Here is a 26,768-nt window from a genome sequence, read left to right as displayed (position 1 = left end):
GACTGCTTAAGGAGCATTAAAAATATGAGTCATCAGGGACGGAGGTAAGGGCAGACGAGTCCAGGATGATCTCTACTTTCTCATCTAAACTTACCTCTTCCCTGCTTTGTCTCAAGGTAGCTACCAGCAGTTAGGCTCAGAAAGAGCCCAGAAAGAACATCGCCCTGCTTATTTTTCCAAGATGAGGGGTGGCATCAGAAAAAACCTGTCCCCTAATGAGATGCATATGGTCTTAGTGGAATAGGGGGATTCTTGCCCGCCTCTCCGTAAGAGAATTGAACATTTGACAACACCAGAAATTGATATGGGCTGGTGGATGAACAGTCCCCCCATTCATTTACTTTTCCACATGGGGGAACTGCACTTATGATGCCTGCTGACACTCTACAGCAGTAATGTAGCAATAGAAACCATCATTCATATTATGGTGAACAGTGAATACACCAAGAAAAAGGGATCTAATTTTCTAGTGCCTACTGTGGACTCAAAATAAGAGGCTTTGATGCATCACCACTTGGCTTCGCACGTGCCTCACAGTCACTACTAACAGACAGACATGGCAAGGGGCAACTTCTTTCCCTCCAGAGATTCAGACAGTGTAATGGAAACAGCACACCATTTTAGGATTATTAACTTACAAAGCAGCAGCAGAGCCTTGCTCTGAGAGGCAGAAATCATGGCAAAGAAACTGTCTGATACTTATGTCAGCAGAAAGCATGTTTCTGAGTGGTAGAAATACTGGATCTGCTACTATTTTTTTTTCCCTTGCTACTCAACATCTCCCAAGAAACCAAACAGAACTAGAGCAGCGCTGATGAGGCAGCGAAAGAGCACTGAATCCTGAGGTTCCCATACTTCATAATTTTTAAGAGCTTTTCCCAAAGGCTTTCTGCAGATGCTGCTGAATTGTTCAAGTCTTTGTAACCATGGGAGTATGCTTTTCACATTTCTTTAAATACGTTTTAGGTTCTGCTGTAATCATAGCAGCACAGAAACTACAACTTAATTCTGCCAGGATTTAAGCCTTTATTTACACTTGTGTAAATTGAGAGTCACTAACCATCATCACTACGATGAAAGTGTATTGATTATAGACTGTTTAGTATTCGCGTTTTATTACTTCTGAATCAATGTCAGAAAAATCCTATACTATTAATCATATACAGAAAAAGCTAAAAATCTTTTAATCGTTCTCTTGATATTATGTCTGCCTTCAAATTTATTGAACTTTTAGTGGAAGCAGCATCTCATCCATCACTCCAAAACACATATGTAAATACCTGCTAGTTTAAAATTCCAGGTGCAAAATTCTAGTCACTGTCTGCTCCTTTAAGATATGACAGAACGGATTAAATCTGGGGCAGAACACCATACAAGAACATCAACATTGCTAAAGCATGCATGAAGGATATGGAAGCTTCCCCAACTTCCCCAGCACAGAACTAGTACTACAGGGTGCTTACTTCTAGAGATGTGTGGTTAAAATGCTTAAGTCAAGCATTTTATTCTTTAGCAGCTGGAATTTTAACTCTCTTAAGGAATTTTCCACACACGAAGGGGAAAAAAAGATCTGGTCTGTTGTGCCCACAATCATAAGAAAAAATATATGGTAATGAAGCAAAGCTGCATCCAAAGTTCAAGACTGAATCAAAAGAACTTCCAGATAAATTTATTTAACAGGAATTTTGATGTGAGTATTACTTATAATAAAGCACAGTATACTGGGCTAGCTGTACTTTTTTACTTGGCTATTATTCTGCTGGTCTTTCTCTACAACAATGGCCATGTTAATGTCTAGCTAATAGTATAAATAACTGTAATAGGGGTGAGAAGAACTTCCCTTTCGGGCTCACAACAATGCAAGTACACTGGTTGATTCCTTTGCCCTGCACAGGAATGTCCCTCCGGGCCTCCTGTACCAGAAGACTTGCAAAAAAGTTTATTCTAAGAGGGCTTTTTGGAAGCTAGTAAAGAGTTTTAAAAATACCTAGCTCATCCTCCCTCTCTGCCTTCGGGTTTACTGGCTTAGGCACACAGTAGCTAGAATTCACTATAATTAGGGGAGACAACAAAGGCTTTTAAATGGAAGACTAGATTAAAATAAGAAATAATCCAACTTGAGTAAGGAAGAGATCCATACGTGACGCTGCAAAACATTCTGATGCCAATTATTTTGAGTTATTCATACAATACTGCAAACAAACAGAAAAATATTCCATATTACAAGTCACTGATTAAAGGTCTTGAGGAAATAGATCAGGAAGGGCATCCAAAGAAAAATACTGCAGTGAATTTTGAGAACTATACATTACAGGGCATAAGTAACAACTTTACATTGTATCTCCTGAAAAATGTAGTATAAAGACTTTGGAAATAAGTATTATCTTTGAATTAGCCAGGTAAATATGCCAAAAATGACGCATACTTGGAGACACGTAAGATCTGAGGGACTTGGAAATAGAAGCTTATGAGAGACCAATTATTGTTTCTATCAGTGGATACTTTTTATCTGAGCGTTATTTTATATTCTGATGTCAAGAATATTAAAATGGTGAAGTACTTCTTTCTAATTTTTCAGTACCAGTAAAAATTACTTTTATGTTAATTAATGAAAAACACATCTTTGGACACTTATCTCATGTTCATAATCACAAGCAACTTCTTTAATAATATACCGCTGCTTTAAGAAACCATACCTTTCAGCTTTTCCATTTTTATCATTCCCATTTAGAGTGCCTGCTGGCAAATCAGCAGCATGTTGGAAATGGGTGAAGAACATGAAGATATACAAGTGTGAATTTCACTATGCTATACACTTTTGGCCACTAAAACAATGTAAATGCTTAGCTCCAAAACCCCATGTTGTGCATCTCATCCCAGTAGCAATTACAGCAAGAGTCCAGCTGTAAAAACCTGATGGAGTTGCTGTGCAGATTCAAAGAATCAAAAGCGCAATTCATTAGAAGTGCTTCAGTTGCTTTCTGAAGCATTTTTGATGCTGGCGAACACAGAGAGAGAGGTACAAGGTCACCCCTATTTTGCCTTTTCACTGCCCAACAGAGGACGAGGTACCACAAAGTAACCCAGAGACTCAAGAAACACCACAGACAGTATTTTAAACCTTTCCTGAACACACTGTAGGAGAATGAAGGGAGCATGTGACAAAAAAAAAAAAAAAAAAACACCCTTGTGGTCTCTGGATTTAAGAATGAACAGAACAAGCCCCCTTACACCAACTACTAGCAACAGAACCAAGGGAAAGCTTTACCCTTCTCTGAAGCTTTCTGAATGAACTGAAAGATTCAAATAGCAGCAGCTGTTATTTTGTACTCAAATGATAGCCAAGTTAGCCTTCTGCATATTCAGCTATCATACCATACGGTTTTGTACAAATAAACTCAATTATATGTTGTTTGAATAGGTAACTGCAGTGTTAAATTTAAGAAATTCACATAAAATAATATTTAAGAGAATACCACATGTGGAGTCTCCAGGCTATGGCAATGATGAGAAAAGTTCACTGCTGATTACTGCAAAATAGAGTATGTATGAATGCAAAGATGAGTTGGACTGATGGCAGAATTTTCAATAACTGGGTTCCTTTTAATTTGCAAGTACCCTGCCCCTACAGTTTTTCCAAATTGTGGTGATTTTTTTGTTGTTGTTTTTTGTTTTGTTTGTTTGTTTTTAGGATAAAGTATCTTGTCACATACACAGAACTGTTCTTTGACACTGTAACTTGCTGCTAACTGTTATGGGATTTATCTTCATGAGAAGGATAGCAATAAAGAGGCAAATTAATTCAGTTTTCTGTAACTGTAGCAGGGATACTAGTGTAAACATACAGAATTCCCATGGAGAGAATATTTTTAGTCCTCTGTAATAAATGATCATCAACTTAGCAGACAGAAAGCTCCTTGTTTTTTTTTTTTTTTTTTTGATTTCCTCCTGGCTCAGAGAATCTCTCTCATACCTACGAATTCTAACAATTAAAATAATTCTACCCATTACTTTGCTGCATTCCAGTATGCATAGTCAAGTATGTAATGCAATAAACTATGCCTGAATGGTCTGTTTACCCCACAGCAAGTTACAAGGAAAACTCTTTCCCCTTAAAGGACTTGTCTCTCTGGAGCGCCCAGGCTGGCAAAAGGCCAGGGGAAGCTGGTGCTTAAGCAACCAAGGCTGAGCAGTGCCTGTGTGCATTGCAATCTCAGCCAACCGCAGTAAATGTTATTGGAGTTTTTGTGCTGTAAAATTGCTGCTTTCATGCCCACTGCATCTGACAATAGGAATCCTTAGCCTTGCATGAGAGAGGAAGGCTGATGTGCCTTCTAGTCAGATCTCTGCATTCTTAAAAAGTAGGGTTACTACTCCTGTGTACTCCTAATGGGTTAGTGACAAAGAAATTCATGTCAGTGCTACCTCAGACGTAGAAAGATACTAAATGGAGAAGCCTTTTGTGTATGAGGCAGAAAAGCAGAGAAATTATGCTTTAAGCATAGTCCTTAAGCTTTTAAAAACACTGATAATATTTAAAAAGATAAAGGATGTTAAATTAAAGGCGCCAAATGCTTAGCTTTTTCCTTTTCAAAACAACTTAGAGATAAGCTCTGTTTTCACAATCATCCAATGCTCATCTATTTATTTTTTGCTCAGTGACTCAAGCGCAAAATCCTCAGTATTTCTCCTATTAAAGACTGTGACAAGCATCTGCCAGCAGAATTTGCAGGAGTCCTGTTTACTTCCAGAGAGCAGCATGTTTAAAGCACTAAAACACTGTCCTCCAACTTAAAGCCAGCCAGAACAGAGCTCAACTGGAAGCCAAAAGCCAATGAGGAGACAAATCAGATTTTTTATTTTTTCAAATGCTCTGTTTTTTTGCCACAGGAACTTTTTCAACACTATAGAATAAAATGTGTGTTGTAGCTGCATTACAATGGTTTGACTCCTGTATTAACTCCCACCAGCAACTTGCATTTAATCCAACAGCAACCTGGCTTTCCTCAGAAGGGCAGAATCAGGCCCCAATCATCATCAGCATTCAGCAGAACTAAGGAATAAATTAGGTATTTTATGTATTTCCTCAGCTATCTTTCTTCAGTGGTGACTGAAGACTCAGTCCCAGATGAAGGAAGAAACTTTTCCACAAACAACAGGACAGGATAGTGTATGCTATCCTTACTAAATTTATACATTTTGTACCAAGCTGGTAGACATTTGGTGCTCTCCAAAGCAACAGCTCTTTATAATGAGCATGACTACATAACTCATTTTAATTCTGCTAAAACAAAGAAAAAAAGTGAAATGACTGACTAAGCTTTCACAGCTAGGAAAAACAAAAAACATTACTTTTTTTTTTTTGTTTGTTTGTTTTTTTGTTTTTTAAGAAAACAACCCTCAATGAGAGCAGCCCAAAGACTAAGAATCTAACAGATTAAAAAGAAAAAAAAAAAAATTATCAAAACCTCATAACCTTCAACTCATTATATATTTCTGGAAGAACTTTTGTATTCTTAAAGCTATCAAATGCTTGGTGAGCATTAGAGCTGAGAAGAAGGGCTTGTAAAACTGTAAATTCAGGCTGTTGCAACTGATGAACACATGGGAGCATGTGTAAGATCTTCAGTCCCTTCTTCCTAAATAAGGCTTTGAAAAAAGATTTTGTATTGTGGTACAGAGTTAAAAATATTAGACCTTTCCCTGAAATAAAATAATGAAAAATTGTAAATAACAGAGTTTAATGTGATAATGTGATCCTGCCCTCACACAAGTTATTTGCTGTGCACTCGCATACCGCTTGTACCTCTGGATGTCAGCTTAAGCAGTAGCTGGGTAAAGTCCTCAGCTTTGTAATTTATAATGAAAATAAACTCTCTACCTGCTTCCTTCTCCTTTTACCTTCTGTATTACAAATTAACTTCTACCATAAATCTATTAGACCCTACTTTTCCCCACAAGAGCAGTACATCCTCATTCCTGATCGTGACTTTAGGATTCTTCCGTTAGCAAACTGCGACATAATTTAAATGCAAGCTCCTCATCTTGCAATTAGGAATGCCTGTCCTGTAATCAAGTAGTCAAAGGAAACGATGTGTGTGCAAGCACTGGCAGGCAGGGGAGGGATGCATTGTTGACTCTCATGTTCATCTATACTGCCAGGTACATGTTTGTTCAGTATAAGCGATCTGACATTTGGATGCAGCCTTATTCCCTCAATAAAACTATATTCTGCTTTTACAGTTCACTCTATTTCAGAATCAATTTATCTTCACAGATTTTCTTAACTTGCATAATTTCTTGTAATATGACTTTTGATGGGGAAGGGAGGAGGGGAGGAAATGTCTCTACATCAGATCATATCCGCAGTACGATACACAGTTGGCAGGTTGTCCCATCTGGCATGCATTCCAGTATAAGATGGATAATTTGTCACTCTGAATCCTCTGATTTGTGAAGAGGCCGAAATCATCTTTGGAAAGATATTTTGCAGCTAATGATACAGGAGGTGTGGGGGAGACTGTTCTCTGAAGGCTACAAAGGCCACAATCTGAGGAGGAATAATTGGTCTTGGCTCTTCTATTAAGTAACAGAGATTGAAAACTACAAAAATCTTTAAGAGAAAAACATGACTTACAACAATCAGATATGAGAACTAATTGCCCACCACTTCTCAAAATTTTATTTTGGAGGGGTGAGGGTGAGATTGGGGAACTGTAATTTGCTCTTGGCAAACAGACTGAATGCTTAATTAAACTGAACAAATGTACATTTTTGTACATTAAGGGAAAAAGGTTGACAGAAGTTTGGCTTAAAAACCAAAGAAAGAGGATAAAAAGACGGATTCATGAAACTGAAATCAAATATCAAAAAAGGATCAAAAATAAATTGGCTAGCATTCAAGACACAATTTTAAAGTTTTTAAAGCAGCTATATTTGCCCCGAGCATATGGAAGAGATAGGTTTGTCAATCTGTACCTAAAGGATACTGGCCTTCCTGCATTGTCTGATTTTTGACTGTAAGACGTTAAGTGCTTCTGTAGCTACTGAGGAAGCCTGCAAGCACTGCTATAGAGTCGTTGAAATAGAAGTCTCTGGCCTCAGAAAAAGTCAGCATGTATTTTTATAGCATGAACTTACTCCGTATTTACAGAAAGCTTGCCAAATATCTCTATTCAGCATCATGGGCATTCCGAATTTATGGGCATCAGACATTTTTGCTTATGAAACATTTACATGAGGATGCACATGCCCAGAAGACACTGGCAGTTTTCATTGAGAACAAGCAACCTTATTTTATAATTTTGCAGGCTGGTCCAGCAAGTGGGAAGGGAAAGCAGCTGTTTTGCAAACGATTTATTGTGGAACGTGTGGATAATTTCAGAGTGAAGTCTGGGCTACAGCACAAATTGTAGTTTTCTGTTACATTTAGACAGACAATGCACTGCAACATGCATGCTGCTAATGAAACACACTTACCATATCTCAGTGTGATAATCTGTTACAAAGTCACATATACCTGATTTGAAATGCACACAGATATTACTAGAAAAGCTCCAGGAGGTTACCTCAGTCCACCTTCTCCTAAGCAGATACAGGTTTGTTCTCAGCAGTATGACTGATGTTTTTATTTATTTTAATTTCATGTTGCAAAGTGACAGAGCTCCTGTCACTTCCCTTGGGATAGACTTAGATATCTTAATACAGTTTACTGTTAGATAGGTTTTTTTGTGATAATGTGCCTAATCTTTTCTCTCCTTACTTTCACCCTATTGCTTTGAACAGTATCTCTACATGGTATATGACATGCTCCATTCCATCTTAGGTTACTGGTTTCCTCTTGTCAGCACTTAATTAGTGCTTAGGCTATGTACCGAATCAAAGTTTTATTCTCTTACCTATTCTCATGTATTAATACCTCCAACCTCCTAACTGTGTTTATCCAAATATATCTGAACTGTAGAATAAATAACAGTAATTTTAGAAGTAATAAGAGAATTTGACAGGAACTTTGAAAAAGCAAGATGCCCAAATTCAAAACATGTCCCATTGATGCTATGTCTACAATTCCCTCTTTGCTTATGTGTTTGTATACCCAGCTCAAACTGTAACTGTTAGTCAGACCATGTTGCAGATTTGTCTGGTTAAAATTCTCTATTACTATTTCTCCTCAAATTTTTCCTCAATATTCTGCATCTCAGACCAGCTTACATTTTTCAGTTCTAATTTCTCTTTATTAGTTTCTGGCCATAGAATTAATGATCTTTCCTTGTCCTTTTCTATTAACATTTTGTCCCCAGTTGGCACTCAGAACTCTCACTATTTAGTATCATTAGGAAATTTTATTAGTGCTATTTTTACTCCTTCATCCATATAACTAACGACAATGTTAAATAAAACCAAGATTATAGCATATCCCCATGATGTTCTTCAACGCAACTCCTCCTAGTTTGATCTATTATTCTTAATTTATTATCACAGACTATTTCAAATCAAACAGGTCTGAATTCATTTTTCAAGCAACACATCTCTGGAGTAGTGTCATATCTGAAGACAAATTGCATGTACTGACACAGACAATGTATAAGACAACAATGAAAATAAGGTGTGTGGATACCCACAGAGTTTCCAGAGAATTCAGATGGACTGCCAGTTCTCAGAATGATGGGAGAGAAAAAGCAGCAAATTTACACTTTGCCAAAAAAGAACCCCGAACACTGTCATACTTGGGTTCCCTTCTCCCCTAGCCCTTTTTTCCCCTCCCCTTTTGTTTCCCAATAATCAGAACTAAACTGCTGTTGATTACATGGCAGGGAACAGCCTGGCTGCTGAGTTCAAGTTCAGCAGCACATGCAGTTTCCCTTGTGCAGTAACAGTAGCAAAGCAGGAATGGAATAAGGGCTGGGAAGTGTTTTGTAGGCACTAAAGCAGGACTGCCAGAAAGTTACATGGGGTACTTTTGAGATGTTGGCTAGACTGACTTAACTTGCTATGGGTCTTTTCAATATTCACAGGTTACTGCCAACCTTCTCACAAGCCGGTGGGATATGAAGAGGGAAATTGCACTGTCCTCTTCCTACCCTCACCTGCAAAGGAGGAAAAGATGCCTTAAAGTCACTTGCCTCTTCCGCTAACTTTTAACACAAACCCCTGTGTGTACTTGCATTGACACTTCAATTTCAATGGCAGACTGCTTAGTTATGGTGGTTATGCATTAACTGAGATATCTATGCAGAAAAAATAAAACATGATAGGAGGAGGAAAAATCTGAAGTGTAAAAAAACCCAAACAAACCCCTAACAAAATTCACACCTATGCTGCCAGGCTTGAGCATTTGGTCTGTATTCTCTCAGGTGCTTGTACAAAAGCAGAAGGTTCTGGGACCTCTGAATATGAAGAGTTCTTGTATGTTAACATTCAACCAACCTTACAAGATTATTTCTCCTCTTTCACAAATTGGAATTCAGAGTTGTGCTCTAGATTTCCAAATTTTTTTTCCGTGCAGGAAAGCTCTGCTATTTTGAATTGAAAAGCCCATCAATCTGCAACTCCCATGTGGCTGGAGCAAAATCTTGTTTATTGTGCATCACCTAGCAGATCCTTGATCAAGGACAACTGAAAAACATTTTATATGATATTCAAATTTTTTTCAGATCTTCCCATCAGATGAACTACCAAACTGCTATTAAGAAACATAAGAACCTTGTACAACTTAAATGTTCAAACACACTGTACAAATGCTGCTGTGAAATACATCTTTCTCTACTTTGCATTTGATGGTTCTGCCATAATATTTCTGATTTAGGGATAAAATTCCTTAAATCTGAATTTCTAATTCAGACTCTTCATCTCCATTGTCAGTAGTAAGCATTAACATTTAACTGCATCTTTTCTTCATAGTCTCTGCTTAACCTAAGAATTTAGCACCGTATTTCTCATTATAATACGTCTGTGTTGAAAGATTAGTTACTGATAATTTCAATAAACTCCCTTCAAAATTCAGACTCATCTATGATTTTGGGTGGAAAAAGATTAAGAAACTTATCAAGATGCTCAAATACAGACCCTTACGTTACTTCTATTGTGTTTGTAAGCAGACTTTATTACATAATGAAACCCCCTCCACCTTAGTCACATTCAAGAATCCTTTCCTCCCAGATCCTAGTTTACTCTCCCTCTCGCTTAAACAACCGTTCCTCTTCCCTGAAGACATATTCAGATGTCCCTGTTTCTTATTAACCAATTCACTTTTCTTTCTAAAAGCTATAAAACTAGTAAGTTGTTCTGAAACCAACAGACAAATAGGTTGACTGCTGGAACAGAGTCAGTATACTCAGCCGCACTGTGGAGAAGGGGAACAAGTAGAATAAATTGGAGGTGCTATATAAAGAAACACTTATGACTGGTGGTCCTAAAAATTTATTTCCTCCTGAATTTTACAACCTATTAACACAATGCTGCTAGAGAAATTAAATGATTCCTAGCAAACTGTCCACAATAGTCCTCACTTGATCTGAATTTTTAAAGCTGTTAGCAATACTCTCATGAAGACCTTTCCTTCTCACATGGTAAGCATTTGATAATTGATTTTAGTAATTCTCATTTCTCTTTTAGCTAATTCCTCAAATGAAAGCTAATTCCCATTCGTTAACAAAACAAACTAATCAGACTCAAAGGCTCAGATTAATATAATTCTAAATACATAATCAGATCCTTTAAATTTTGAGGAAGTTGATCAAATGAACTACATTGATCAAATGAACTCAGTCTAAAGGAAAACAAACAGATGTTTGCATAGAATAAAGAGAGGGTAATTTAACTTGGTATTCACATAAAGTCAATACAACTGAGAACAGTTCAATAATATAATTGTTTTCAGTCAGTACTTTTTTTTTATCCTAGATGCCTCAAAAGTGACCTCCCACCCCCTGCCAATATAAACATTCGACAAGGTCATCCAGAATATGGACTAGAGTTATTTTCTACCCATTAACATTAGGTAGCATGGAAAGCTTAATTCATCCAGATGCAGAAGAAAAGACAACTGGTAAAAAACAACTTCCGTCTGTGAAAGTGCTACACATGGTGTATTAACTACCATTTTAGCTAAAGAAAATGCAATACTCAAATAAGACTGTACCAAAGGCCACGATTAAATGATATTTACTTTCTAGGGCAGATTTGGAGAGACCCACATACTGGTAAAAAGGCTACACAACAATGTAAATCATCGAGCAGAAGGAAGTTGTTGCTAACTTAGAAATTATTAGCTTAATTATTAAATTCTGCTCTTGCCTGTTTTACAAAGAATATATGTTTTCCCCATCAACAGGCCAACAGTATATGATACAAGAAACCAACCATAAGCAAATCAAGTAGATATTCCAAGGAACATCCATATATGTGCTGGATGAAAGCATCCTTTCCTCAAGTGATTCAAACCTGGATCCTGCAGCTGACTGCAGGGATGGAAGCCCGCTACCAGAACACCTATGGTCATCTTGTCCAGTAGAAAAGCAAACAATCTCTGCTTAATAATTTATGGCAATCACAAATACAGTATCTGTGGTTAGCAAGCTGAAGCACTTCTAAAAACAAGTCTAATCTTGTGAAGGGAGAGAAAGATCACTAGCCATATTATATGACCGCCAGCCCTACTACATTGTGAGTGTATATATATGATTGATTCAATTCTTTGACAGAGGGAAGCTGAAACTCCAAGCACTTCTTTTGCACATATACACTGAAGGGGTGAATCTCGGACATTTGCGGATAGAGGAGGCAGGGGAGCACAGTGGGAGAAGAGAGAGAAGGGGAAAATGAACATGTACTTACAGAGCATGCTGGGTTTCCCTTCTGCTTAGCAAAAGTCTGACCAAGAACAGCTCTCAACATACACCACAGTGTTCACTTCTGCCCTGCCTGTTACCAAAAAAACCCTTTATTTTGTCTTACTAAAAGGCCAAGACTTGACTTGCCATAAGACCAGCTGAAATTATTTTGGTTAGACTGGAGTGAAAGGGGTTAAGGAACATTCCTCAAGGTTAGCAAATTCAGACTGGCAAGCAACTCTTGACAATTTCAGAAGCAGCAAAATGCTAAAACCCAGAGGAATGGTGAATACTTACTAGCTTCCTAAGAGGCTAGGAGGTGTAAGCAGTTCATCCCAACTATTCAAATGTTTTAGCAGCTTTCTCTTGTTTTTGTATTTTTAATTTGCAGAGGAAGGGCTGATGGATAGAGTCATTTAAATGTACTGACTTACTGAACTGAACCAGGCTCCCTTTTGGATAATGCATACATTTTCTAACAGATGTCATATTCCTAGACATAAAGGAAAGGAGACATCCTCATAACATACGCTATGACAATGTATTACCTGTTTTTTTGAGTTCTTCACAGATTAAATATTGAGCAAGTTGAACATGCAAAAATAAAGTTATCACTGTTAAAGATCTTAATCCAAGACCCTAACATGGCAACAAACAAACAAACAAAGTTGTCAGATTCACAAACAACTGCTCTTAGCAGATTGGTGTTGTGTCTAAAAGGCCAAAGTTGCAATCAAAGCTAGGAAGGGAAGCTCAATGCTAGTGGTTTTGCTTTGCAAAATAATTCTGTCCAACCAACTGATGTGCAATCTGTAGGAAAATATTTCTCGAAACTCCCTCTAGTGGTTCATCTGTAGGTGAGTCCTTTACAATCAAAAGACAGAAATGGTTCTTAGAAAATGAAGCAGCTTATTCCAAGATTTGCTGATCTGCTGGGGAGGACTGTGAATTAACAAATTATTCTTCCAGTCTACCTAACTCAAGAAAAATCTGTTCAATCGTACAACAAAAATGGCACTCTGTGGCTATTATTTTTTTATGTTAAAAAAGTAAAAACATGGTTTCTTAGGGCATTATGTATAAGTGGGCCCTGGTGTTTCAAGTACATGCCACTCCTGCTGGTTACTCATACTGGTAGGGAGGATGCAAAATATGGAAGCACATATCTCAAGAGCCATCGCTGCCTTCTCTCTCTTCCTCCAGATCTCCTTCCTCAGTCTAGAGTGCCCTATCCAGTAACATACAAATCTCATTCTCCTGCTCCTGGGAAACCAAATGAACCGCTGGAACCTGCTGAACTCAATGAGGTAGTAAAAGATAACTTTCGCATTATTCTGAAGATAAACATCATGACAGTTTAACCAACTTCAGGCTACCCTTTAAAAAGTACATAATAAATCATTAATGGCTATTGCTTCATAGAGGTACTGCTTTTTGAAATAACTTAAATGAGCTTTTATATATTAGAAGACACTTTCTACTCTTGCTTGTCCCACAGGAAAGTAGAAACATCATTTGCGACATTTAAAGGAAAATCAGTTTAAAATACAAAGTCAATTTGATACCTTTAATTTTTATTAGGCAATTTTGTAAGAGGATGGAAAATAAAAGGGTATTCAAACTATGGACAAAGCGTCCTCTTCTTACCATGACCTGGGACAGACACTGAAATAGTACCGGTCTGTACTAGATATGAGCTGGCAGTATAGTCCTCATCTGTATCAGAGTCCTGAACTGGCTGGCTGGCATTATTACTTAATAACCACCTCTGGTTGTCATGGAGATTGGGTGATGGAGGAGGGGAGTGTAAATGTTCAGTAACTGATGGACTAGATGAGGAGGATGGCATGGGAGGACCTATAAAAAAAATAAAAAAAATTTAAAATATGGGTCAAGATATCACATGAACAACAAATCATTTATTTTTTGCATCATCGTAAGGCGAATAGTCTACTTCAAACAATAAAAATACATGGACAAAGAAAATATGACAATTGCCTGCAATAAACTGGTTTAAGTGCTTTAGAACACCTAACACAATGCCATGACTTGCTATTTCAATGGACAGTGTCTATCACAACCTGGAATTCCAATGTCTGGGGCACAGAATGACAGAGGAACAGGTGCCAACTGAAAAGAAATATGTGTTGTACAACCATTTGGAAAATACAGCATTTTCTGTTTTTCAAGCCTTTAAGCAGAACAGAAGTACTGAAATACAAGGCCAAATGCAGGGCTGCTTCTTTCAGTGGGACACTCCTGTATAAAATCTACTTATGGAAGGAAATAATACGGATAAGCAAGGAAACAGGAACAGTTTTCCAAGCTCATACATACAGGGAAACCCACAGCCCTAAATTTCTACCATATGAGTTATTCTGACAGGAGTTTAAGTTTTTAGCAGTGTTTCTCAGACACATATACTGTTTAAAACCTATTAGAATGTTTCACCAGTCAAACCTGAGTCCATCTGCACGAGTTTTTTTAAAACAAGCATACGCAATGAGTACATCCCATTTTTACATCCTGAAAGTATCATAAAGGCATCAGGGAAGAAGACAGATTTAAATAAAACTTCAGGATATCATAACAATGCATTCAGTCCTTCAATGAAACAATAATTAAACCCAGTAAGCAGCAGTCACTTGATTCACCCTGTGACCATACCGGTTCTTTATAGTATTTAGTCAGTGCAGACCTCTGTGAGAGTAAGACTGCTGGACTGCTTTTGAATAAAGTATTATGTTAGCTGTAAGTGGGGAACTGTACCAGAAAATGAAGTAGATTTATTACGTACTTGATGTTAAAAAAATTAGATTAACCTACATGGATACCATTCATAACTATGAATCTAAATTTAAATTAAAGGAAAAGAGAAGGTTTTTTCATCCTGTAATGATTTGTTTTTATGGTACTCAGTAGTATAGTTATGCTGGAGAGGTGCAGCACCTCTCAATGTTATATTTAATACAATAAATCATATTGGCACCAATAGCTCGAATTACCTTTCCTCAATCTCCCTTCTACACTGCTAGAATCATGTTAATTTTTAATTTTTTTTTCTTTCATATTCAGTTTATCCCATCACACAGTACCTTAAAGATCTCCAAAACACATTGCTAAAACCCAACCAATTGTTTTCCCTGGAAAGAAACCTGTGACAGTCTCACCACAAACTGTTTGCTTAATTCTTTCACATGTCATTTACCTCTTCTTGTAGTGAACAGCACAATATATATTACTACCAATTTAAGACTCAGGTTTGGTTCTGGAAGGAAAGTAAGCACTTACTATTACTCAAGTAACCCCTGTGTGAAATCCAAGGTTTATAGCCCAGGAAATAACCGAGGTTGAGGGAATGACATTTTACAGGGCTCAACTTAGGAATCTGGAAGTAAAGAGTGGGGACATTTCCAAGTTCAAGATAAAGTACCACCAGCTTTGTTGCTACACCTTGATTTTTTACATTGCTTGCTTCAATAACATGGCTTTGTGGTTATTTCTTGATGAAGTAACTTAATGCATTATTTATGGTGTACCCAAACCGATTTAGATAGCCATTATATTTCATTTTTTGCGTAATTCCAATTGCAGTTAACAGTGGCTTTTTTTCAAATACAAATTAGTGCTATGATTTTTATTTTTTTTTTTTTTTTTTTTTAGCTTGGAACATATCTCCTTTACTTGCTTTGGACTTCTCTGACTAGAGAGGAGAGCTACAGTAATATGTTCCAGATGTATACTGTCTGAAGCAAATCAGCATCTCAGCAATACCTATGGAGCTTATGCACAACACTCTTCTCAATATGCTTCCTCTCTCCTTCTCCATTTACACTCATTAACTTCCATACACAACAGAGCCTTGATTACACAGACAGTAATCATGCAAAATATCCTGTTGCCTGAAAATGTGTCATGTCCAAGATTCCTTAATTATTTTGTGAATTCCCTCATTTATCCCAATTTATTAATTGTCTCTGTCTACGTGGCTAGTTGCCACTGCACTGCACTGAAGAGTAGCCATCCAGGAAGAGCATCACTTGGGTGCTTCAGCTCACCGAGTTTCTCAGCTCAGAAAACAGTGTGTCAGGTGTGGGCTGGAAGCACAGGGCTATCAGCAAAGCCCCCGCTAGTAACCTTAGTGGGGCCAGATCTCTGCTACTGCAAAAATCAGGTGATTAGGGCTGTAACACCACCAGGAAATCAGGCAACTTCAGTGATTTGATTTTTATAAATAAACTTTTCTGGCAGACAGGTCTTTCTTGTCACAAAGTTCCATGGTCTGCAAAGGCAGCCAGTTATAATGTGAGCCAATTCTTTACAAGAACCCTAGGCCAGCCAGCTGGGACGCGTATTTCTGTACCACTTCATCCAGCACTAGCAGATTTCTGCAGCAAGTTCCTCTTTGATTTCAAGTGAAAAGACAGACAGCTATCTATACTGTCATTTATAGAATAAGCTGCATGTTAAGAAAAAAAAAATACTTAGCATACTAGAAAGAGGGATCATAAGTGATGTGCATATTCCTCTCCATTTTTTTTTTTTACATGGAATGAAAGGCATTTAAAAATATTTGATAATATCTCTTACTGAAGTCTTAACACACACACACACACACACACACATTTATAAACCACAAAAATCATTAAGTATGATAAAAGCGAATTAGACCAATTATAACACTTTCTCCATAAAGCTTAGAGGCACATGATGATGCAAAGAATATTTAATTCTAAGGAAAACCACAAAAATACAGATATCAATTTTTTTTTACCCCTGTTCTGCTCCTTCTGGTATAGACCTAGCAAAAACTTCTGTTCTGCTGTGACTTCCTTGCCCATACTTTAAAAAAGGAAATGTTCTTGTTTTTACTATGTGACTTTGATAGAAGATAGTAGGCTATTTTTCATGAGAAAGTATACTGGGCTTAAGACTACTTAAATTCCATTGTTTATGTTAGTTATGAGGATAAACCCACTTCAGTTTGTTGGCATTTTCATAATCGAAAACACATGACTTCCAATTACCTTTACGTAGTTCCGAAAAAATTATCTCATGTGAAAATGCAAAAAAAGTTTGCGGCAAATATAGTCAAACTCCAGAAGGAACAGACTCAATGATATAGCAATATATGAAGATGTGAATAAATCTGCTAAGGAAATAACAGTCCCCAAAGAAAGTAAAACTCAAAGAAAATTGGTTATAAGAAGAACATTAACAAAGAAATACACCTGAGCTAATAATGGATACATTAAATACATGCATACAAGGTAATTATGTTAAAAAAAAAAGTTCTGTGCAAAGATTAGTGCTGATCTAAAAGACGGTATAGAAGTTGGAAGCAGAGCTGATGTCACATATGGAAAAGCTGAAAGGGACAAGCATGATAACTGCAACCCATAAAAAGACAGCAAATAAACAGTGAGGAAAGACTGCCATCAATGGACTAGTAGTAATGGGAGGCATACGGACGCGTGGGACTTTCTATATTAGGTATATTAAGGCTTAAATCAGTCTAAGGCTGAGCCTCTGGCAATTGCTGCTGCCTAACAACACGGGTATGAGGGCAGGGGAGCGAGCAAGGGTCCGGGGCAGCGCAGGGCAGACCTGTGCCTTCAACCCCAGAGCCTCAGGGACGCTTCCACCCGGCCACCACCCACAGCTTCCAGTCCTGTGCAGGTCGCCTACACCCCTTCCCTTAAAAAAAAAAGCCATTAGCAGCACTTAAGCTTATTTATACTGTATTATGAAGAACAGATCCAACAACTGCTCAGCCTTCATCTTTTATCCGTCATCACACGCTAAAGCACTTTGCTTCAACACCAATGGGTACGTAGATGAATTCCACACTGCATCTTCACTAGCTGTATTTTAGAGAAAATAGTATTGGACACTTCTGGAACATGGCATTTAGGAGAAAAGTAGGGTGGAAGGGAAGCAGTAGTAACGATCTCCTGCTGTTGTGGGGTGGGTGGGCTGGAATAGATGACCCAGAAAGTCTCTGCAGAGCCCTAAAATACATGCATTTATGAAAACTTCTGAACGGATTCAAACTCATAAAGCAGAAACATTTTGCTGGCAATATGATGCCAACAAGAAAGGAAAAAACCCTTATTTTCTTTTGTAATTATAAATCTATATATTCTTAAGATCATGTTTTAATTCAGGCAAGTCTTTGTTGCTTCGTGAATTTCTTTAACGCTGAACTTTTGCTCATATATCTAGATTAGTTCTCAAAACCTAGCATTATCAATTCACTTTGCATAAGATGTATTGCAAGTTACATACTTTGCAAAAGTAATTTCACTATAAAAATTTGAAGGGCCATTACTTTCATCTCAATCGGGATGCATAAATCCTATACCTAACTCTTACATACCACTTCTGATGGCTGCTTAAGGCAATACAAGAGCAGACAGCTCTGTTTAGGCTGTTTAGCTATGGCAGAACAGTGAATTTTTCCTTTCACAGCCTTGGCAGCCCTTGTCATTAAGACTGAAGAAGAAAATTCCTCTATCTGCATCTCAAAGACAGAAGGGGGAGAGTCTTATTCTGAAGTTGGTGGTAAAGAGTACTTACTGACTTCAATGGCAGTAAGAAAATGCTATCTAATTACAAACTGCAAGGTAGATATCTCATTTATTTACTTAATTTAACGGGATTTTTGCTGGTGACTTCATGGAAATGAAGATTTCTTGCTATTTTAAATGGCACTGTTATGTCATATAAACCCCAAACCATACCACATACTGTGGAAAAATATACATATAACGGCTCACTAACAGTAGCTATTTTGTACTTTGCTCCTCACAACAGGAAAGACAGGTTGGGGTTGTTGTTTTTTTTTTTTTTTTTTTTTTTTTAAACAAAACACTTAATGGGATCTTTTAAAATTGGGAGCAGACAGACAGTGGTTTGTGAAGGTCAGAAATAACGTGTCTTCTGGCTAAATTAATTAGAAACCAAAACACTTTCAACAGGCAGAAGGACACTTACAGCTCTACTGCATCAAGCTGAGATGAATCTCTGCAATCTGTTGTAGGACTTCCCAGTGTGCTGAAAGCTGTAACACACTCTTGTTAAATGGGGCACCTATACCCTCCTAACAAGTTTAGTGATAGCATCCCAAAGCTTCAATTTCCAATGCATCACCTGTAGATTGACCCAAAAAAAGTCCTAAACCTCACACCTGGTACGTATCTCTATGCGACTGGATTTTGGACCTCTTCATCTTTGCATATAACACAGTAAGTTAGTAGTGAGTGAGTTTTAATTGTAAACTCATTTTTTATTATGGACTCCCTGTATGCTCTCCAACCTGTATGACTTGGCACTGGCATTTATCTCTCTGCTGGATACTGCAGACTTCTGCAGTCAACCTGCAGTGACAGTTATCTCTTAATTAAAACTCTACATGCAAATAGAACTACTGAAAAGTGTTGTGGCATAGCACAAAAAGAATGATTACTTATAACCAACATAGTTCTTTTTATCTGCTTGTACCAGAGTTGACCATTGTAGCTACTGTGAAGATCTCCCCAAGGAAATACAAGCATAGATGGTCTTTCAAATATATACACATACACATATATAAATAAGACAATATAAATCCATCTACAGTGAAAAATATTTCAGCAGGAACTACGTGCCAAGAATTCTTTTAAAAATAAATGCCTTCAAATGCATAAAAATTACACTTGCAATCTAACGTGGGTTTTCCATTTAATTGTTTTTGGTTTGCTTTGTTTGTACACACAACGGATAAATGACCCTTTTACCCCTGAATTGGGAAGTGTATTTACCAAGTTTTCAATCCCTCTGAGTGCTGATGAACTGTGACTACATCTCAGATGCAAATCTTAAATACAAATGACATCGACCTTTCTTAGATTTTCTTGAAAACTTATTGCTTCTAAACAAAACAGGTACATTATCTTGACATGTATTTTAACTTATTTGCAGCTGCTTCTGTACTGTGAAAGATGAAACTTTACAAGACTATAATCAGAGGACATTGATTTGAAAACAAAGGTAATCCATTAGAAAGCAAGAGAAATGCTGGCCTGAAATATTGTGTTTGCTTTTTTTTTTTTTCCTCATTCTTGGAAGTGTAGTATAATAATCACAGTCTGTAATATAAAGCTTGTAATTGTCTTCTGAAAAAGAAAAAGATCTCTTAAGAAAAATGGTTATGCATTACAACTGACACTCATTTCTGAAGCAAACACTTGTGTTTTGAGACATTCTGGTGGTTTCAGAAATTTAACAGCTGCTGCTCAGCAGATTGCTAAATGAAAAGGAGTGCCCTGTTCTTACAGGGGTCAGACTGCATGATCACAATGGCTCCTTCTTCAATCCTGAGTTCAGGCAGTACTCATCTTCACTCTAAATGGGAGTTTTGTCTGTAAAGAAATTGCACAATCTGAGCCTTAACTGGCAGATTATCCTAACTGCAGTGCATTGCTCTCACTACCATTTTTTATTTATTATTATTATTATTATTTTCAAATGGAATTACCTTATAACATAAAAGCCAGGTACAGAGCTAAGGTCCACTCAGCTAGGCAGAAAGTTCATGAGCTGAACTAAAAAAAAAAAAAAAAAAAAAAAAAAAAATCAAGCATCTCTAGCATCTAGGTTTTATTGTTAGGAGCTATTCCTCTCATTCCACTCAACTCAACTGAACTTTCCACTTTATTTCCCCCAATATTAATTAAAAGTGGGCATGCAAAATGTTGGAAGGGGAACAGAGAGCTATTTCCAGAAAAGTGAAAATCCTCATTCCACTGAGAAAACCATTTTAAGTGGTAGGTCTCTGTATTTCTAGAAAAAGATGCTTCATTTTTTTTTTTTTTTTTTGGGGTGTTGGTATTTTTTGGACAGAAGCAAACTGATGAAATGAACACCAGATTGCAAAATGTTTCGATTAACTCTTATCTCCACTTGAGATGTGAAAGTTCTCACACAAAAATGTCACCTCTCCATTTAGAGCATCTGCTGGGATTCAGGCTCTTCTGCCTTGTGATGAGGTGTTGCTCACCCAGCACAGCCAGGACAAGATGACACCAGCTCAACCACCGACTCAGGTGTAGAAGCTGCACGCCCACAGTTTTGGCTAAGCCACTACCCACTTGCAACCAACTGGCAAGCGCTGGCAGCTGGAGCATCATGGCCAGGAGGTCCCCACGGTCACACAGCGCTCCGACTGCGCCGGCTGGGGAGCTCCCGGGGTCCTCATCCGCCCCCTGCGTGGCTCAGCCACAGACCTGGCCCCTGCTCAAATCCGGCCAAATCACCGAGGTGCACGGTCTCTCTAGGTGCAGGCACGTACACGCAGCTGCGTGGGGACGCAATGCGGAAGGCACCCGTTTGCAGCCAACGGCTTCTGCCTCAGTCACAGCCCTGCACCACTGCGCTCATCTGCCCGGGCTTACTGCTTCACTGAGCGCTACGCGGTGGGTGGGAGAGGGCAGGAGAGGTCTCCGGAGTGGAGGGGATGTGCAGCCAGCCATCCTCTCTACTCCCTATATGCTAATTCACGTGCAAAACAAACAACTAAGCATCACACAGTGCTGTAGACTGAACCCAGTCCTTCTCAAAAACCTGCAGGGATTTTCACGTTAAAAAATCCCCAGATTACAAACATACCACAGACCCGAGCAAAAACTAGGAAAAATCTGCACCACTGGGGCTCTTTGCATTTCCAGAAATGGAACCGAGCATCAAAAATGGAGCTGTTGGCATACACTGTAACTGGTGTATGGAGGACTGTCACCCTCAGTCTCCATGTGTCACATTCACTCAGCAGTGGGGTTGAAGTTTACCAAGTTTCCACTCTCGGGCCTGACCTTTGTAAAAGAGTAGTTTTTCTGGATGCTGATATTCTTTTGGATGGCAATTCACAAAGAGTAACAACCTAAAAAAGTAACCTTTGAAGAAATGCTTCTTTATTCTTCCTATCTGCAACTTTCTGTTATTAGAGGTGAAACGGATTGAGCCACGTCACATCTGGTTTATCATTCTTCCATCATGATTCTGTGGTAGCCTACGCACTTTGTATTTTGAGTGCTGCTTTGGGCTAAATTAGCAGGGGGCAGAAAAAGTCTTTTTGGAATAGGACGGGAAGTGCATCTTGAAGAGCACAAGAGGACTTGTTTTTCTTTTTTTGGAAGGGAGTTGGGGAGACGCTTGTTAAAGAGAAAAAAAAAAAATCCGTGAATGACTCACAAATCACTCAGTTTTTAGAATCAGGTAATTTCCCACCCTCACTCCTCCCACCTCAGTAAGACGCAGTCTAGAGAGGAATAAAAAGAAATACTAACTAAATTTGGTTTTCTTAATTCTAGCGGGCCGTATATGAGAAAAGCAGTTAAAGCAATGGCAGGGATGCCAGTTTTGCCTACTTTTGCTACCAGTGTGGCCACTGCCTTGCAGTCTGTTATAAAGAGAAGTGTATCTTTGAAGCAGTGCATCCAGAGAAGCTCTTAATGACATCTGATTGCCTATGCTTGCAGATCACAGAATAGGACTTGTTTTCTTAGAAGGGAACATGGCAATTTGAAGAGATTTTGACAGAAGCTAACAAAGGTCAACAAACTGCTGAAAAAGTGTGCCACGAAACTCACCTATAATACCTTATTTCTCAGTACTCAAGTCAGTTCTTTTCGCGTGGTTATTTATATCCCTGTTAGGTGCATTTTTTGGACCATTCGCTATTAGAAATGATCAGGGCTGTGGCGCAGCAAAGGAGGAGTAGGAGCAGGAGGAGGCAGGATGCTATGACTGTTGCCACCTTCACCAGTTCTTGATGGAAAGCTGCCCCAGACACCCACACATGCCCGGACGTGAGCTCCATGCGCCTCCCAGCACAGCCCTGCAAGCACCAGCACGCTGTCAGGCAGCCACCAGAACGAGCAGCAGCCAGAGCCTTCTATAGGAAACAAAACATCGTGCTGCTACACCCCCTGTTTTCCCGATAAAATAAAGTAAACCAATAAAATTTCCCATAAAACTAAAGAACCACGTGATGCTTACAGAAGCCTAAGTTTAGCAACAAGAAAGCAGAAAGCAGGCCTGCTAACCAAACATCAAACTTCTCTAACCAGTGAAGAATCCTTGAACTTCAGAGGGTTCGTACTCCTGAAAGTAACACAACTGAGTAGGTACTTCTTTCAGCTCTTCGTTGTTCCATTTTCAAGAGCCCTTCCATTCCTACGGCACTTTCAAGTTTCATTCCTCGTTGGGGCTTTTTTCCTGATATATTAAATGTAACTTCTTAACAAAGGAATTTTGGGGAGGGGAGGAATTAGAGAATTACCACAAAATTATCGACTGCTGTCTTACGCAGTACCTCTCTCGCAAGCAACAGGACATTTACTGGACATTGATGTCTCATTACATCTAGTATGTAATTTATTTCTCTGCTGGAACCGAACTTATCAGCTTTGCCCATGTGGAGAAAATGTTTCTACCTTAGAAACAAATAGACTACCACAGGCAGGAAGCTGGAAAGCTTAAATGAAAACCCGCCGCATGATCACCAAAGTTAGCTCGCTACCAAAGCCACTAAGGCAGCAGTGTTGAAATGGGCTGGAGGTGGCATTTTAGGGCCAGGTTTTTGACAAAGCCTAGTCTCGTTGAGGGATGATTTAGAAAACTGAGAACAATGAAAACTGTTGCGTACTGAGAACTCAGAGAAAGCTGGACTCTTTATTTAGGTGCCTCTGGAAATTCAGCATTAAACAAAAATCCCACATCAACAAAGTCCCTTATTATTGCCTGGATATATAAACAATAACATTTTGACTGGTGAGAAAATTTATACAGTGTTTATAAAGCACTACAGAGTTGTGCATTTTTAGTCACTCTCTTCCACTGTAAGAAATTATTGAGATCTAAAATAGAATGTATTTTGACTAATTATATAAACCCTCTATTTGATAGCTTTTAATTTTTGTAACATTTTATCAGTGTTTATACTTGGCAGGACATTACTGTGTTTTATCTATATGTACAATTTAAAACCATAAATTTCAAATACGGTTAGTTATCCATTCAAGTTCAGAAAGAACACTGACTTAACATTTCTTAAAAAAAATATACAAACCCTTCACATCAGCTTAGGTAGGTCAGAAAATGCTGAATGGAGGTAAAAAAAAAAAATCCCTCTGGCCTCAGACTAAACATGGAAAAATTGAGTCCAAAAGTACTTTTCATAAAGTTATGAGCTAATGAACAAAAGGGGGGTTCTAATAAAGTTTCATGAAATGTTAGCTATAAAATCCAGCAGTAATAACGTAATCTTTATTTCTTTGCCAATTTGACCACTTCAGAATAGTAAAAAACAAAATAAAGTAAACCACACTGGTTACTTCTAAGAGATTTATCTTAATGAAAACTGAAAAGGCCCAAAAGACTGGGCCAAAACACATATAAGTAAAATTCCAAAATAGAGAAAAATACTTGTTTACGCCTGACTGGAGCCAAGGGTAACAAATCCTCTTTACAAAGCTGCTTCCAGAATCCCTGGGCCTTTGTCCAAGGACAAGGGAAATGCCAACTGGGCCATCCAAATCTACCGACAGGCAGAGGTTATCCACCTCTTTGAAAAGAGATGAAAGGAAATTCTTGTCTGAGTGCTTTGCAAACTCTGAAACAACTGCTCTTCATCTAAACGGTAGGATCGCCAGCAGAAGCTCTATAAGCCTCTGAGTTCCTGAAAAATTATTAATGTTAAAGCATTATACTTTCAAGATGCACCTCTCAGTACCTGTAAAACCTGCCAGATAAAAGCCAATTACTACACAGAAAGCATTTCAAGGCATCAGTCTGGAAGCCCTGCCCTGTAAAACTGAAATTCCCCATATACTTTATTGCACATGCTTCCCAAGATTATCCACTCCCTCACATCAACCTTCATGAATCTCTACTGCCAAAACATCTACTAAAGCTCTTACTGATAAGAAAAGACATGAACAAATTTCTTATTCGACTGCTTTTTTTCCCCTCTGAAGTAGGCACTTTTTAACAGGTTCTTGGCCAAGATTGCATTTGTATTCACACAATGCTCCTTTTATAAAATGAAGTAATGCAACCAATAATGAGAGCAGCCCCTGAAAAAGCTAACTAATGGCTTGACTTTGTCCACATTCATATCAGCACAAAGTAACTAATTTTATATGATGCTTGATAATGCAGGGCTATGTAAGGAAAAAATTACGCAGGAACACTTACAAGCTAAACCTATTCATTCTGAAAGGATCAGACCATATAAAATGCAATTTGTAAGTGCAGAGAAAAGGATAAACACACAACTGAAACCGGGTTTACCCACATTTCATTACTTTTGTACTTTAGCATGTTTATGCCTAACATGCATGCAGTTTTCTGATGAACTTGCTGTTACTACATGGTACTTGATTTAGCCTCCTACACTCCAAATGCCATGGAATGTACACGAAGAGATAAAGACAAAGCAATAGCCTTAGCTCTCTTGCTCAGTTATCTGAGATGTTTCCTTTTCTTTGTGCTGTTTGTATTTGTTATTTATCTTTGAGGCATCCTAGTAGTCCAAATAATCATTCATTACATGTTTTCTGAAGCAGTTACCATTCATTATGTGTTTTCTGAAGCAGTTACAGCCTGCAAAGTCAATTCTTGGTCAGAATTTTTACATCCACAAGTAGAAAACAAATCACAGGATACTTCAAAGTCAGATCCTGTCAAATAGAGGAGGACGTTAATCAATGCAGTTTAATACAAGCCCCTTTGTCGCACTGCTGTTAAGATTATGTGTGCTGAGGTGAGCAGGCAGTGATATTAAGCACCACACACAAATTTCTTTTGAATAAAAATGATGCATCAGCCCATAACATTCATCAGCCCATGCAAACTCTGAGGAATCCAACTTTCACTGCAAGTGTCTTTTTGGATCTGTATATTTCAGGAGATGTGGTATGAATGATGGTATAATAAGTTTTTACTATGTTTTAGGCATAAATGACTCATACATCATTCCATTTGAAAGAAAAAATCCTAACACGCAAGTACAATATGTTACTGCAGCTGCTCCATGGGAACAACAACATATCCATTTGGAAGGAAAATACATTTATGAAAATGCCTGATTAGCAGAAAAAGCAGAAAACAATTCATTATAAACAGTAATATACAACACAACTGCTTTATTTGACATTTTTATGGTTACAGTCTGTTTTCACGGAATCTACTGGATTAAAACACATCTAGCTCCTCCACTCCCACCCCCAGCTCAGATTAGTCTTCATTGATGTTATCCATTAAAAAAACCAAACAAACCAACCCGAAACAAAAGCCCCTCTAGTTTTCTATAAAGCAGGCTTTGAAGGAAGGGCTCGCCTGCTAGTTGAATGTAAAGTTGCTAGACAGAGTGCACTAACTTATCTTCTTGCTTCAGATATCTCCTACCAGGATCCCAGTTTGGGAGCAGAAATGCATGTTCCCTCTCCTTTTTGCTTTGCAAAATACCATACTTTTTATCTTGCATGCCTCCAACCCCCTGCAAAGGTTCTGAATTGAATGCTGCAAAGCCAGCAATGTACTTCTGAGAATTGCACAGCGTATCCAAAGTCAAGGTAGTGCCACCTGCATCATGGCATCTACGACCTCCTAGGGACTAGGCTTCCTGATGTTCCAGTCTTCCCTTTGACAGCCAAGGAAGCCTCTACCTCTCTACCTTCTTCCATCTTACCTTTCCTCTTCCTTTTATTTCCATACACTCTTCTAATTAATGGACAACCTTTTTACTTTCCCTTACACTGCAATTAAAAAGTTGGAGATGCTTCCATTGCAAATTAATGTATTGTACAAAAGGAAGGGAACTTCCGCTAAAAAATTATCAGGACAAGAACACATGGGAGTGTTGAATGTAGCACTAGTTAAATAATTATGCCATTTAAC

At 38.2% G+C, this 26,768-nt stretch overlaps 1 protein-coding gene across 8 annotated transcripts in view; it reads right to left on the bottom strand.

Annotated features, from left to right (window-relative positions):
- Nucleotides 1–26,768, bottom strand: part of TENM3 (teneurin transmembrane protein 3) — a 1,343,701-nt gene that overhangs the window by 158,086 nt on the left and 1,158,847 nt on the right. Inside the window, exon 13 of one of the 8 annotated variants that reach the window (XM_032988404.2) lies at nucleotides 13,479–13,688. The exons of the other annotated variants lie outside the window; for them this stretch is intronic. Coding sequence (XP_032844295.1) covers nucleotides 13,479–13,688 — 210 coding nt within the window. The remainder of the gene's footprint in view (nucleotides 1–13,478; nucleotides 13,689–26,768) is intronic. 8 annotated transcript variants of the gene reach the window in all.

This window comes from Tyto alba, unplaced genomic scaffold, assembly GCF_018691265.1.
Source record: "Tyto alba isolate M040663 unplaced genomic scaffold, T.alba_DEE_v4.0 Super-Scaffold_6, whole genome shotgun sequence".
NCBI lineage: Eukaryota > Metazoa > Chordata > Aves > Strigiformes > Tytonidae > Tyto > Tyto alba.
The sequence above is the reverse complement of the archived record's forward strand: the minus strand, read 5'-3'. Positions and strand labels throughout refer to the sequence as shown.